Genomic DNA, 14,949 nt, shown 5'->3' with positions numbered 1-14,949 from the left:
TGAGTTTGCACTCAGTGTACCACTTTTATTTGACATAGATAGATATTTTTTATATATTACATCATTTAAAAACAGATTATATGTAAAAACACACACTTTTGGTTTGGTTTTTTTGCTTGTTTTTTGCAGGTCAAAGCCACCCCAGCGTGTCCCACACAGTGCAAGGGGACAACTTGTGCATTTCCCCCTCTTCTCCCGCTGGAAAAACAAGGTTGGTGTCCTCGTCCCACCCTTTCAGAGCCACCACCAAGTGTCCCTTAGAGCCCTGGGGACAGCTGGAGCCTGGGGAGGGGACAGAGAGCAGGGACAGGCTCCTCCATCCAGGATTTATCCAGGAAAAATTCATTCTGGAGGATTCATCCAGGAGGGAAAGGGTGGGATCAAACACAGCCCTCAAATTGGCTCAGTTGGAGTAAAAAGAGGCTCAAAAGGTGTAAAAAGAAGCTCAGGAGGAGAAAAAATAGGCTCAAGGGGAGTAAATAAAACTCCTTTGGATTCTCAGCCCTTTTCCATGCACCACCCTAAACTCTGGGATGAATTCTCCTGGATGAATTGTTCCTGGATAAATTATCCTGGGTGAATTCCTCCTAGAGAAATTCTCCTGGATGGATCCTCCTGGATAAATCCTCCTGGGGGAACTCCTCCTGCACAGTCCCAGTTCAGCCCTCCCAGCCCCAGTTCAGCATTCCCAGCCCCAGTTCAGCACTCCCAGTTCAGCATTCCCAGCCCCAGTTCAGTCCCAGTTCATCATTCCCAGCTCCAGTTCAGCCCTCCCAGTCCCAGTTCAGCATTCCAAACCCTAGTTCAGCATTCCAGTTCAGCCCTCCCAGTCCCAGTTCAGCACTCCCAGTCCCAGTTCAGCATTCCCAGTTCAGCATCCCCAGTCCCAGTTCAGCATTCCCAGTCCCAGTTCAGCATCCCCAGTCCCAGTTCAGCATTCCCAGCCCCAGTTCAGCATTCCCAGCCCCAGTTCAGCATTCCCAGTCCCAGTTCAGCATCCCCAGTCCCAGTTCAGCACCCCCAGTCCCATTTCAAGTTTTTTTCCACCCAGGAAAGAGCAGAGAGCAGAGGGAGGAGAGGCCCTGACGCCCTGAGAGCTCCTCCCTCTGCGAATCCCCTGAGATAAACGGATCAAACGGAATTTTTCCTTTGTACAGCACCCATGGAAGAGTTCTCCCCCCTGTCCTGGGCTTCCCTAAGGCTCAGTCCTTTCCCATAAATCTGAAAATTCTCCTTTATGGCCTCACAGCTGCAAGGGGGAGCTTTAGCTGGGAAATGAGAATTAAATGAGCACCAAAAGCTCTCCCTGATCCTCTGGAGTTCCAGGAGTGTGTCTGAAGCAGCGAATTAAAGCTGATTTTTATTTTTTCCAAGTCCTGCTGGACACAACCCAAGCAGAGAACCGACGATGATTTGTAAATTAAGGAGAAAAAAAGAGAAATAACGACGGTGGCTCGTACCCATCGTGGCCACAAGGCTCCATCTGGTGGCGTTTGCACCCAAAAAGGAGCTGGGGAGGAGGGGGAAGCACGGATCGTACTGGTTAAACTGCTTCACAGCAGAGAAATGGCTTTAAACCCGAGGTGAAACTCGAGATTAAACTTCTCCCAAGCTGGGAGAGGAGGTGGCACCATGGGAAGGGGAATTTTGGGAGGAGAAATGGATCTGCAAGGGGACAAAGCATCCAGGGAGGGCCACAAAACCTGAATTGTGGCCACAAAACCTGAATTGTGGCCACAAAACCTGAGCACAGCCAAGCTCTGCTGCCCTGCACAACCGAGCAGCAGTGGGAATAACACAGGAAATATTTTAATGCTTTTCTCTTGAGAGCATTCCCAAAAGGGAAAAGGGAGCAGCCAGGAGCAAAATGCCAAGCCTAGCTATGGAAGCAAGCTGCAAAATTTGGTTATTCTGTTAAAAAAAGAGGCAGGGACAGGAGAAATGGGAGAGTTAAAAATCCAGGCTGGTCCTGCTCAGCCTGCAGAGGGAGAAGAGGGAGGGATCCTTCATCTGCAGCTTGGGCAGGACAGGGAACACCCAGCCTGAGCTCCCTGCTCTGCAGAGATCGGGTTTGGGATGGGAGAGAGGAGCTGGCTCACCCCAAAATCACTCAGGCACGGTCAGGAACAGAACCAGCACCAATCCCTGCCCAGAGGAGCCTGGTGCCTGCTGCAGGGGTAACTGCAGCTCCAGTGGCTCCCAGGGAGAGCCAGGGAGCCCAACTGGGGCAGGGACACTGCCTGTCCTGGCACCCGCAGGTTTTAGTGCTGGGGGAGATGCTGGGGCTCCCCCAGAGCTGCAGGGCTGCAGCCAGGAGGGTTTGCATGGAAAAGGGTCGGGATTGTCCATGGAGAGGCTGGGAAAGAGGCTCAAAGTGGTGGGAAAGGCTCAAAGTGGTGGGAAAGGCTCAAAGTGGTGTGAAAGAGGCTCAAAGTGGTGGGAAAGGCTCAAAGTGGTGGGAAAGGCTCAAGTGCTGGGCTCAGGAGCAGCAGGATTGGAGCAGCCAGGGCTGGGATCACCCTGGGGCACAGGGATGGAGCTGTCAGTGATGGGGAGGGGGCTCTGCTCCTGCCCCGGGGGCACAGGACCCAACAGGGGCACACACTGGCATTGTCACACGCTGCCACTGGGGCATTGTGTGCCACATTGGCATTGTCACACCTCTCTGCTCCTCCAGAGCAGCTGGGGGCCAGGGATGTCCCAACCCAGAGATGTCCCATCCCAAAGATGCCCTGTCTCAGGGATGCCCCCTCCCAGAAATGCCCCATCCCAAAGATGTCTCCTCCCAGAAACAACCTATTCCAGAGATGTCCCATCCCAGAGATGTCACCTCCCAGAAATGTCCCCTCCCAGACATGTGCCCTCCTCAGCCCCTTTTTGAGGCACCAAACCCAACAAAGCAGAGCCCCCCCCGTCCCCATTCCTCTCCTGGGCGTGCAGAGCCCCCAGCCGTGCTCTCTCCTGGGGGTTCCTGGGGTCCCCCCTGTCGCGGGGGTGTGGGGCAGAGCAGGGGGTGCCCGGTGCCCCCCTCAGGGGGTGAGGAAGCGCCGCAGCACCAGGTGCCCCAGCACCACCACCACGGCCACCACCAGCAGGTACTTCACATACACATTGTCCAGGTTCTGCACGGCCTCCTGCCAGGGAGAGGACACGGGGGGGTCAGTCCTGGCAGTGTCCTCGACCCCCAAACCTCAGCCCCTTGCCCCCAATCCCTGACCCCTTCAGCTACCCTGCCCCCTGACCCCGAAACTATACCCCCCTGTCCCCAAGCCCTGACCCCAAAACTGCCCCCAACCCTGCCCCTTGCCCCCCAATCCCTGACTCCCCTGACATCCCTGACTCCCCCAGCTGCCCTGGCTCCCCTAACCCCAAACCCTGCTCCTTGCCCCCAAGCCCACCCCCTGCTTTCAAACTCTGCCCCCAAAACTGCCACAAAACTGTCCCTAAAGCTGTCCCCAAAGCTGTCCACAAACCCTGCTGCCTCCCCCCAGAGCTGCCCCCAAAGCTTCCCCCAAACCCTGCTGTCTGCCCCCAAACCCTGCTGTCTGCCTCCAAACCCTGCTGTCTGCTCCCAAACCCTGCTGTCTGCCCCTAAAGCTGTCCATAAAGCTGCCCCAAGACTGCCCCCAAAACCTGCCCCCAAACCTACCCCCAAAACTGCCCCTGCCCCCAAACCTTGCCCCCTGCCCCTAAACCTGCCCACAAAGCTGCTCCAAGGCTGCCCCCAAAGCTGCCTGCCCATAAACCCTGCCCCAAACCTGCCCCTGAGCTGCCCCCAAACCCTGCCACCTACTTCCAAACCCTGGCCTCTGCCTCCAAAGCTACCCCAAAACTGCCCCCAAAGCTGGCACAAGACTGCCCCCAAAGCTGCCCTCAAATCTGCCCCCAAAGCTGCCCCCAAAACTGCCCCCACTGCTGTCCCCTGTCCCCAAACCTTGCTGCCTGCCCCCAAACACGCTCCCTGCCCCCAAAGCTGCCCCAGAGCTGCCCCAAACCTGCCCCCAAACCTGCCTCAAGCCCTGCCCCCAGAGCTGTCCCAAACCTGCCCTCGAGCTGCCCCCTGCCTCCAAACACGCCCCCTGCCCCCAGAGCTATCCCAAACCTGGCCCCAAACCTGCCCCAAACCTGCCTTAGAGCTGTCCCAAACCTGCCCCCAAAGCTGCCCCAAACCTGCCCCAGAGCTGCCCCAAACCTGCCCCAAAACTGCCCCAAACACTGCCCCCAAAGCTGCTCCCAAAGCTGCCCTCGACCTGCCCCCTGCCCCCAAACCTGCCCCAAACCTGCCTCAGAGCTGTCCCAAACCTGCCCCCAAAGCTGTCCTCAAACCCTGCTGCCTGCCCCCCAAATCTGCCCCCAAAACTGCCCCCAAACCTGCCCCAAACTTGCCCAAACCCGCCCAGAGCTGCCCCCGGCCGCTCACCCATCCTCCCTGCTGCGCGATCCAGCGCGCGATGCGGTGCTGCAGCATGAATTCCCCGACGTAGCGCGCAATGCGCCGCAGGAAGCCGCTGACGCCGCGCTGCCACACGTGCATGGCCAGGCGGTACCCGAAGGCCAGCAGGGCGATCACCCGGCCCCAGTTGATGCCACTCTCAAACAGGCTGCAAAAAAAAAAACCCCCAGGAGATGCCTGAATTCCTGCCCTGAGCTCCCAGCTCGGAGCTGGCCAGGGCAGCGGGGTAAACATTGAGGAAATGGCCCCAAAATTGTAGCAAGAAAAGCTTAGGTTGGATGTTATTGGAATATTTTTCCTCTGGAAGGGTTGGCCGGCCTTGGAACAAGCTGGGGAATCTTGAGCAGTGCAGTCAACATTGAGGAAATGGCCCAAAATTGTAGCAAGAAAAGCTTAGGTTGGATGTTATTGGAATATTTTTCCTCTGGAAGGGTTGGCCGGCCTTGGAACAAGCTGGGGAATCTTGAGCAGTGCAGTCAACATTGAGGAAATGGCCCAAAATTGTAGCAAGAAAAGCTTAGGTTGGATATTATTGGAATATTTTTCCTCTGGAAGGGTTGGCCGGCCTTGGAACAAGCTGGGGAATCTTGAGCAGTGCAGTCAACATTGAGGAAATGGCCCAAAATTGTAGCAAGAAAAGCTTAGGTTGGATATTATTGGAATTTTTTTCCTCTGGAAGCGTTGGCCAAACTGGAGGATCCTGAGCAAAATGATCAGGATTGAGGAAATGGCCCCAGATTGTACCAGGAAAAGCTTAAATTGGATATTATTGGAATTTTTTTTCTCTGAAAGGGTTGGCCAGCCTACACTGGGGAATCTTGAGCAGGGCAGTCAACATTGAGGAAATGGCCCCAAAATTGTAGCAGGAAAAGTTTAGGTAGGATATTGTTGGAATTTTTTTCTCTGGAAGCGTTGGCCAGCCATGGAACAGCTGCCTACACTGCTCAGTCTTGAGCAGTGCAGTCAAGACTGAGGAAACGGCCCCAAAATTGTACCAGAAAAAATTTTTATTAGATATTAAGGAATTTTTTTTCTCTGGAAGGCTTGGCCAAGCTGGAGGATCTTGAGCAGTGCAGTCAACATTGAGGAAATGGCCCAAAATAGTAGCAAGAAAAGCTTAGGTTGGATATTATTGGAATTTTTTTCTTCTGGAAGGGTTGGCCAGCCATGGAACAGCTGCCTACACCACAGAATCTTGAGCAGGGCAGTCAACATTGAGGAAATGGCCCCAAAATTGTAGCGGAAAAAGCTGAGGTTGGATATTATAGAAAATCTTTTCATGGGAGTTGAGAGAAGTGACTCAGAAATGGAGCCACGCTCAGAATTTTCCATGGGAATCCAAACACTGCTGGGAAAAAGCAGCTCCACAGCAGTTTGCAAATTTACCTGAGTGTGACAAGAGTTAAGTTACCTGAGTGTGACCAGGACAGGGACAGGGGTTAATTTAATTTACCTGAGTGTGACAAGGACAGGGACAGGGGTTAATTTAATTTACCTGAATGTGACAGGGGTTAATTTACCTGAGTGTGACAAGGACAAGGACAGGAGTTAATTTAATTTACCTGAGTGTGACAAGGACAGGGACAGGGGTTAATTTACCTGCGTGTGTTGCCGCCTCAGCCAGCACGGCTGCCCAGATAGGGGAGCAGGAAAAGGACAGAAAGGAAGGAGTTAAACACTGGAGAAAAGAGGAATTAGACACAAACACCGAGCACAGGGACAGGGCTGTCACAGCCAGAGGTGTTTGGAGCACTGACAGGAGCCCAGAGACCCATCCTGCCTGACCTGGGTGGGCACAGAACCCCTTGGTGCCTCCTCAATCCAAACTTCCCTGGGAAGTCCTGGCAGGAAGGTTTCCAGGTCTGTGCCCTCACTCCTCACCTGTTGCTGTGCTTTGGGTGGCTGTCACCTGCAGGAGGCTCTGTGTGTGTCACCTGCAGGCTCTGGGTGTCACCTGCAGGCTCTGCCAGCCTGTGGAGCCACTCCCATACCAATGTGTCCATGAGGACCAGCTTGGGTGGGGACTCTGAGCCACCTCGTGTGTGGCATCCTGCCCATGGCAGGGGTTGGACTGAGATGGTTTTCAAGGTCCCTCCTGACCCAACCATTCCATGATTCCAAGATTTCTGTGACCATCCCACCTCCAACAAGCGTTGTTCCCTGGCATGTCCCAGCCTGGAGCAGGGGACAGCAGGAGCTGGTTGTGCCCCAGAGGGGGAGCTGGGACAGGCATGGGGGACATCCCCTGAGGGACCCCAGGCAGCTGGGCAAGGCCTGGGAGGGCACAATGACAGGAGCAGCGCAGACAGGCAGAAAACACAGGAATAACCCCAGGAAGCTTGAGGGCTGGAAGGTGAAGCTCAAACAGAGTGTGGGTTTAACCAACAGCACTGACCACATCCAACCTCCCCTTCCCTTCTCCTGCAGGGGAAGCCCCCAGCCCAGCCCAGGAGCTCTGAGGCTTTACCTGGAGGCAATTTTGGTGAAGGTCTCGTAGGCGTTGTGGCGGGTGGGCTGCAGGATCTCCAGCATGGTGAGGAACTCGGGGTCGTAGCGCCGGTAGATGTCGTCCCCGATGATGGCCAGGCGCTGCCCCACCTGGCTGCCCGTGCTGGGGGGTGAGGAGGAGTCAGGCCAGGCTCCGGAGCACGGCCTGGCCCAGGGGAGGGGTGGGAGCAGGGATTTACCTCTCCAGGTCCTGCTGGATCTGCTCGATCTCGGGGTCGCGCGGCAGCTCTGCGCCGCACTCCTGGCGCTCCTGCTGGTAGCGGTAGAAGGCGTAGCTGCGGAACACCTCCTCAGCCTCCTCTGCCACGCGGCCTTCTGCAGGGACAGACAGACAGACATCAGGCCATCTCTCTCCATTCTCAGGTTTGGAAGGGGCCATTCCCACAGAACCTCCTCCAGACCCACACATGTCCCCACAGAACCTCCTCCAGACCCACACATGTCCCCACAGAACCTCCTCCAGACCCATGCATTTGTCCTTGTCTCCATACAATCTTCTCTAGACCCCCACATGTATCCCTGTCCCCACATAACCATCTCCAGACCCACACAGGTCTCCTTGTCTCCACACAACCTTCTCCAGACCCACACAGGTGTCCCTACACCCACAAAGCCTTCTCCAGACCCGCACATTTGTCCTTGTATCCATACAACCTTCTCTAGACCCACACATGTCACCACAGAACCTTCTCCAGACCCACACAGGTGTTTTCTGCACCCTCACAACCCTCTCCAGACCCACACATGTCCCTATCCCCCCATAAACATCTCCAGACCTACAGAACCATCTCCAGGCCCACACAGGTGTCCCTACACCCTCACAATTCTCTCCAGACCCACACATTTGTCCTTGTCTCCATACAACCTTCTCCAGATGCACACATGTCCGCACAGAACCTTCTCCAGACCCACACACATGTCCCTGTGCCCACATAAACATCTCCAGGCCCACAGAAATGTCTCCAGACCCACACATGTCCCCACAGAACCTTCTGCAGACCCACACCGGTGTCCCAGCCCCACTGGAGCAGGGAGCGTTTCAGCCCCACGGTGACAGATCCCTCATCACACACATTCCACAGCTCCAGGGAAGGTCCCCACGGGATATCCTGGATTGGAGCTCGATTTGGGCTGCTCCAGAAGCTCCAGGAGGGGACAGTGGCTCCCACAGCCCCTCTGAGTGACCCCACAGGGACCAGGAACACCAAACCCTGTCCCACCATCCCAGAAATCTCAGAAAGCCCAGAAATCCAGACTGGCCACGCAGCTTTCCAGAATCTGCATTTCCATCCTGAGATCTTCCTGCCCAGGGCTGGGAAGTGAGGGCACAGCTGTGCTGGCAGTGCTGCCCCACACACCCCATCCCCAAACCCCAAATCCCACCAAATGCTCCTCACAGGCTTTTCCAGCTGCTCCCACCTCCCTGTCCTGGCTGGACCTGCCCTGCTCAGGTGACACCAGCAGAGCTGAAGGGAAAGAACAGATCCTGTCACTTTTCCAGGGGTTGTTTTCTGTTCCCAGGGGTTGTTTTCTGCCCCAAATGACACCAAATCCTCCTCACAGGCTTTGCCAGCTGCTCCCACCTCCCTGTCCTGGCTGGATCTGCCATGCTCAGGTCACACCAGCAGAGCTGAAGGGAAAGGACAGATCCTGTCACTTTTCCAGGGGTTGTTTTCTGTTCCTAGACAAGGGTTTGTTTGGCAAACAGATCTCCAGATTTCCCCTCTCTTTCACTTTCTTAGAGTTGCAGTCTGTGATGTTCCAAGGGGAGAGCAAGAAAATGAAACCAACTGAGTCAGAGTTTCAGGGAGAGGAGGGCAAACACTCAGCCAGACACAAGAGGAAATCTCTGCACCAAAAATAAATCCCTGGAGCTATTTTTAGGAACGCCAGGACAGGAGGACACATTCCCCCTTCCCACAGGTGTTATTCCCATTGGGATTTCTTGGGATCTCTCCCACCCAAGGGATCTGGGTCAGGGTTTGCCTGGTGGCAAACAGTGCAAGGGGAAGTTTGGAGCTGCTCAGGGATCTCTGGAAGGGAGGAACTGCTCCATGTCTGCTCTGTGTGTGATTTACCCTCCTCACCTGCCCAGCAGCACCAGGAGTCACCGTGTCCCACCCTTCACCTGCTGGGCTGAGCTGAGGGTTTTTCCTGCCAGCCCCACTCCCAGTTTCACCCAGTAACCAGGGCAGGGCTGGGCTGGGCTCACATGGGGACAGTGGCCCAGCCTGTCACCACTGCCCTGCCAGGGCACACAGCACCTGGTGTCACCCCAAGGCCACCCAGACTGACTGAGATCTGTGTTTTTCTCTGTGATTTCAATCCCAAACACCTCCCACTCTCTCATGCTCAGGGAAGGAAATGCACAACGCCAGGCAGCTCCCAGCACTTTGTTCTCTCCGTGCCTCCAATCCCACCTTGCTGCCCACCCTGACCATCCTATGCCAAGCACACAATCCTTGGTTATTTTGGATGGAAAGAACCTCAAACCTTGCCCAATTCCACCCAGGGACACCTCCCTCTAGACCAGGATGCTCCCAGCATTTCCCAAAAGCTCTGAGCACCTCCCAGTCCAATCCAGCTCCTTACAGAGCTGATCTGTTACCCCAGCACCTCCCAGTCCAATCCAGTTCCTTACAGAGCTGATCTGTTACCCCAGCCTTGCAAAAAGCCCTGGAGACAGGAAATTCCGTTTTGCCAAAGGAACACAGCAGGGAAATGAATTAAAAAACAAAGGTTTGAAGAGGAGGGGAGCACCCAGAGCCCCCAGAACCCTTTACCTGAGCTGAGCCCGTGGCTCCCCCGGCGTTCCTCATTCCCCTCATTCCCTGAGGCCATTGCAGAGAGCTCTGGGGATGGCAGCTTCACCTGGAAGGGGATGGAGATGGTGAGTGCCTGGAGGAGCCCTGTGGTCCCTCACAGCCCGAGGAGCAGAGCCCAGTGCTTTTATCTCTGCCAGAGCTGGTTCCTCCCCTGCAGAACACTCATTCTCTACCCACAGGAGGGATTTGAGTGCACTCTGACTTCCCTGGCTCCCTTTCTATAAGGATGCTGATGATGGTTTCGTTTTCTAAGGAGGGTGCTGATGTCATTTTTGTCATTAAAAGAGACCTCCCACCTCTAATGGACTTTCCTACTGCTTCCAAAAGTTGTGGGCTGCACCAGCTCCTGCTCAGCCCAGCCCACAGAGCTTTCCAAAAGTCTTTAACCAAAATTCCAGCAGCTCTGAGGCTCCCTGGCTGTGACCACACTGAGCTGCCTGACAACATCTTCATGAGATGAGCCCTGATTTTCTCCAGGACTCCAATTTCCTCTAACTCCCTTTGTTCTTTACATTTCCCCTCTCAGAAAATAAGAAAATTAAATAAATGAGAACTAAACACAAAGCTCATCTTTTCCCTGAAGTTCACAGGTGTCCTAAACCTGCAGTTCAGGGCTCATCAGAGCTCCCTGAGGCCACAAAGTTCCTGTCAGGATTAATGGGATCAGGGCAGCTCCTTGTTGCTGTCTGACATTCCAGAGCACATTCCCAGCCCACACGTCCACAGGCCTGAGCTGGGGGCTTTCCTCATCTGCACCAAAGCTGAAATACAATTCCTGACACCCCAAAATTTAAATTGCACCCTGGACAAAAATAAAGAAGTGCTGGGTAGGGATAAATAACCACCCATGGGTATGGGAGAAGTGCACAAGGTGGTTCAAGTTCATGGCTTCAAACTGGAGATTGTTCAGAAGGCAAAAGAAATGGAAGTACAGCCCATTTGCTGTGGGATGGGGCCTGGAAGTGCAAAGCTGGGAAAACCACGAGGTCCTGCACAGCTGCACAGGGGCCTGAGCCTGGTGAGCAGGATGGAAATACTGATTTTTCCTACACTCTCAGTTTGGAGGACAGGATTGCCCCCTTCCTCCCCAAACACAAAATCCCCATCCAAGGCAGAGCTGAGAAGGCAGTGAGGATCATCAGCTGGGTAAATCCAGGGGTAAGTCCCTGGGAGAGCTGCTGGGCACTGGCCAAATCAGCTCCAGAGCTGCCTCTCCTGGCACTCAGAATCACAGAATTCCCTATCCTGGGATGTGCAGATCCTTTGGGTGATGTCCATCTCCTCCTCCACTCAGGAGCCTCCTGTGCTTCCCCCTTTGCCATCCCAGCCCATGGCCGAGCCCACCTGCACTGGGAGGACTCAGAGCTGTTCCCAAGCTGGGAGCAGCTCCTTGGAGCTGTGGGAACAGTGGGGATCTCCTCTGTACCCCACAGTGCCACTGCTGAACAGGGTGTGCGTGCACCCAGTATAGAGCTCAGGATCCCCTGGAGCTTTTCCAGCTTGGCCTGTGGGGCAGAGGGGTGAGCCCACAGAGACCCAGGGCTGCCCAGGGGTGCCCAGGGCTGCCAGGGGTGATGGTGACTTTTCCTGCCTGGGATGGGTAAGTGAGGAGCGAGGACTTCCTGGAGCACTGTGCTGCCTGTGCAGCACAGGAGCCCAGAGCAGATGACTCATGATTTTCAACTTGAGTTTCATTTCTGAAGCCCTGCAGTGTCCTTTGTTTTCAGTTTCCTTCTGGGTCCTGGCAGCGCTGTTTTCTCTGTCACACGCGATGCTGAGGCCCTGTCACTGCTGTCACCACCTTCAACCGGCCCCAAATGTCCATGTGGACTCCCAGAAGAGCTCACTGTCCATCTCTGCAGGGCTCAGGGTGCCTCAGGCCATCCTCTCCAGCTTCCAGAGCTGCTGCCCATGCTCCTCCTGCTTCCCAGCTTCCCCGTTCCCCCTTTGTTCCAGGAACAAGGGTGTGAACCAGGAGGTGACACTCAGACACCCAGAGACAGCCTGGGGCTGCAGGAAATAAAAACCCTCTGAGATGTGAGTCAGGGCTCAAAGGGAGGGTGTCGGGGCAGCTGCAGGGTTTCATCCACACTACGAGGGTCCTGTAGGAGGCTGCAAGGGGTTAAAGCAGCTGCAATCCCGATATCCGAGCCCAGCCAGGGGCTCTGGAATCACCCCCTGCCTGTTATGAATGCCAGGAAATTGATGGAGCATCCCTTGGGATGAGCCTTGGCAGCGATTCCTGCAGGACAGAGATCCCACAGGATCCCTGACCCCATCCCTGCCCGGCCAGCGGGGCCAGGGCCACTCCTGCCCCTGCCCCTGCCCCAGGGCAGCAAAATTTGGCCAGTTTGGGGCCATTTGGCCAGTTTGGGGCTTGCCCAGTTTGGGGGTTGCACAGTTTGAGGGATGCACAGTTTGAGGGGTTAAACAGTTTGGGGTTTGAACAGTTTGGGGTTGCCCCAGTTCGGTGGTTGCAAGTTTGGGATCTGCCCACCCAGCACGGCCCCAGGGTGGGCACAGGACCCCCAGCATCCACCCAGCCAAGGTCACCCCCAAACCGTGCTCGGGGGTCCCGGCGGGGCCAGCACAGCCACACGCGCCGTGCCCGTGTCCGGGTCACCGCCCGGGCGTGGCGGGACGGGTGTCACCCGATCCCCGGCGGGGACAACTGTGCCCACCGGTGTCCCCTGCCCACCGATGTCCCCTGCCCTGATGCCGCGGGCACTGTCACCTCCCGGGTAGAAAAAATATCGGTTAAACGAGGGAAAATTCCCGTTTTGGGGAGGGAAAATTCCCTTTTTGGGGCAGCGACCCGCCCGGAGCGGGACCTCCAGCCCTGGCCCGGGGGTTTCTCACACCCACCGCAAACTTTGTCCCTGTCCCCCCTCCCGCACCCCGCACCCCACACTGCCGCTCCATCCCTGCCCATCCCATCCCGGCCCGGAGAACGGGGATAACCCATCCCAGGAGAGTTTGGGGAGGTGGAAACGGGGGGAAAACTCCACTCACGGCGTCCCGGTGGGTCGGGATGTCCCGGGAGCTACCGCATCCCTGCCGGGACCCGCTCCATCCCTCCGGCCGCTCCCTTCCTGCCTCCCGCCCGGGCAAAGGAAGCGCGCGGGGCCGAGGAGGAGGAGGGAAAAGAAGAAGAGGGAAAAAAAATCAAGTAGAAACCCAACCCCTGTGACCATAGATAGAGCCGCGCTTTATTCAGATTTATTCAGCTCCCTCTAGAGGCACCAACTCCCGAGCTCCGGGGGAGTTTTAGGGGGGTTCTGGGGGTTCCTTGGGGGAAGCTGAAGCATCTCCCGGTCCCTGCTCGGCTCGGGGGCTGCAGGGTGCGGGGTTGGTACCGCACAGCCTGTGCCATCCCCGGAGATCCGCTCTCCCGCACATCCTCTGCTCCTCCCTGGCTTCTCCAGGAGCTTTTCCTCACGGCTGAACCTTAAATTCCTCCTCTGCCAGGCTGAGAGCCCGGTTAAAGTAACGATTTGAGAGTTTATTTTTCCTGGGAGGGAACTTGTATCTATCCAGCAGGAAAAAACAAACCGAAGTCCCCGGTGGCAGAGGTGGCTCCCACCAAGCGCCTCGGGGAATTCGAAATCCGCGGAGATTTTGGGGAAATCGCAGCAGCTCGAGAGAGATTCAGCCCTGGAGGGCTCAGCAATCTGAACCCCAGCTGCTTTTCCTCTCCTCGCTCCTTGGGCCGCTGCCAGGGCGGCTGCTGGGGCTGGCAAATGCCAGATAAGCAGCGGAGCTTTGGGGCTGGGCAGAGCCCGAGTGCGATTATGGCATCACCCGACCGGCAGGAGCGCTCCGAGGGATCTGCTCTGCCCCGCGATTTTTGGGATTCCTGCCTGGAATGGGCCCCTTGGCTTTGGAATATCTGGAATATGAGGATCCTCTCTCAGCCATTCCCGAGCGAAGTTCAATTTCCACAGAGGGACGGGAGGTGACAGCTCGGGGGAGTCACTGTCCTTTGTTTTGGGATTGTTTTGGTCAGGTGAAGGTGCAGGGCCCCCAAAAGCAGAGGTGTCCCTGGGGAAGAGGCTCTGGAACACGAGCAGCCACAAAGGGCTTCAGGTGAGGGGGGTGAGAGGATGGGGAGAGTGGGGGATGCTCTGAGGAGGGTCCCAGGCCTTGGAAAAGGTGTAAGGATGGAGAACCAGGAGCAAAACTGATCCCAGCTCTCCCATGGCCCCCCAGGGGTGTCCTGGAGGTTCTTCCATCCCTCCCAGCTGAGGAGGGAATAACCTTGGGAGCTGCTGGTCAGCAGTGGGCAGCCCTTGGCTTTTGGGGCTGCTTGGCCCGTTGGTGCCAGGCACATCTGCCCCGTGCCACGGAGCATTCCTGGAGCCTTGGGTGATGAAATGGCCCCCGGAGGGGGAAGGGTGGGAGCAGAGGGAGAGGTTTATTCCCAGCTCAGCTGCTGGTGTCAGTTCCATCAGAAGGGAGCTGCTGGACACTGTCAGCACTGACATCATCCCTGCCCGGCTCTGTTTCCACTGCAGGCTCCTGCCTGGGCACTGGGATGGAAAGCAAGGAGGAGTTGCTCCTGAGTGGGGCTACAGAGAGTCCTGCACACCCCTGGGGTGTGCTGCTGCTCAGGAGCCGAGCCAGGACAGAAATTACCTGCCAGGGGCAGGGCCAGACAGGATTTCAGCAGAAATTCCTCCCCGTGAGGGTGGGAAGACCCTGGCACAGGGTGCCCAGAGAAGCTGGAGCTGACCTTGGAGTGTCCGAGGCCAGGTTGGAGCAGCCCAGGACAGTGAAGGTGTCCCTGCTGTGAAAAACTTGTTTTTAAAATTTTAAAAGTTTAATAGTAATAAAATGGTTATAAAAATAGTAATACAATTAGACTAATAATAATTTGGATAATTTGAATTAGGACAAGATGAGACAATAAAGACAAAGAGTTACAGACATCCAGGTACCTCTTTCTGGGCAGCACAAGCCCGAAAAAGGACCCACGTTTACAAAGGATTAACCCTTAAAACCAACAGCCTGTTGCATATTCATACACTTCATACATAATGCATAAATTCCATTCAAATACAGGATTCTGTCTGGTCATCGTCAGCTTCTTCCTCCGAATCCTAACAGCGCCTTTGAGGCAGGAAGAAGTTCATTTCTTCTGATAATGGGGCAATAAATTCTCTT

The 14,949-nt window shown here is 55.8% G+C and overlaps 1 protein-coding gene across 1 annotated transcript; it reads right to left on the bottom strand.

The window, feature by feature from the left end:
* On the bottom strand, nt 1-12,900 carry BAK1 (BCL2 antagonist/killer 1). Its single transcript, XM_059488143.1, has 6 exons — nt 12,799-12,900; nt 9,745-9,832; nt 7,141-7,276; nt 6,921-7,064; nt 4,421-4,601; nt 1-3,134 (listed from the first exon to the last, which is right to left on the bottom strand). The coding sequence occupies exons 2-6, from the start codon at nt 9,800-9,802 to the stop codon at nt 3,030-3,032; spliced, it is 624 nt and encodes a 207-aa protein (XP_059344126.1). The 5' UTR covers nt 9,803-9,832; nt 12,799-12,900; the 3' UTR covers nt 1-3,029.
* Nucleotides 12,901-14,949: the final 2,049 nt, after the last annotated feature.

This window comes from Ammospiza nelsoni, chromosome 23 (genome assembly GCF_027579445.1).
Source record: "Ammospiza nelsoni isolate bAmmNel1 chromosome 23, bAmmNel1.pri, whole genome shotgun sequence".
Classification (NCBI taxonomy): Eukaryota; Metazoa; Chordata; class Aves; order Passeriformes; family Passerellidae; genus Ammospiza; species Ammospiza nelsoni.
Note: the sequence above shows the minus strand (reverse complement) of the source record. Positions and strands in the feature narration are given on the sequence as shown.

What these genes read in the sequence shown, in the direction of transcription:
- BAK1 (XM_059488143.1), bottom strand. Translation starts at nt 9,802, where the DNA reads ATGGCCTCAGGGAATGAGGGGAATGAGGAACGCCGGGGGAGCCACGGG. An exon ending in ATCCAGCAGGACCTGGAGAG is followed by an intron (nt 7,065 to 7,140) that starts GTAAATCCCTGC and finishes CTCACCCCCCAG; the next exon opens with CACGGGCAGCCAGGTGGGGC. An exon ending in TTCACCAAAATTGCCTCCAG is followed by an intron (nt 4,602 to 6,920) that starts GTAAAGCCTCAG and finishes TTTTTTTTGCAG; the next exon opens with CCTGTTTGAGAGTGGCATCA.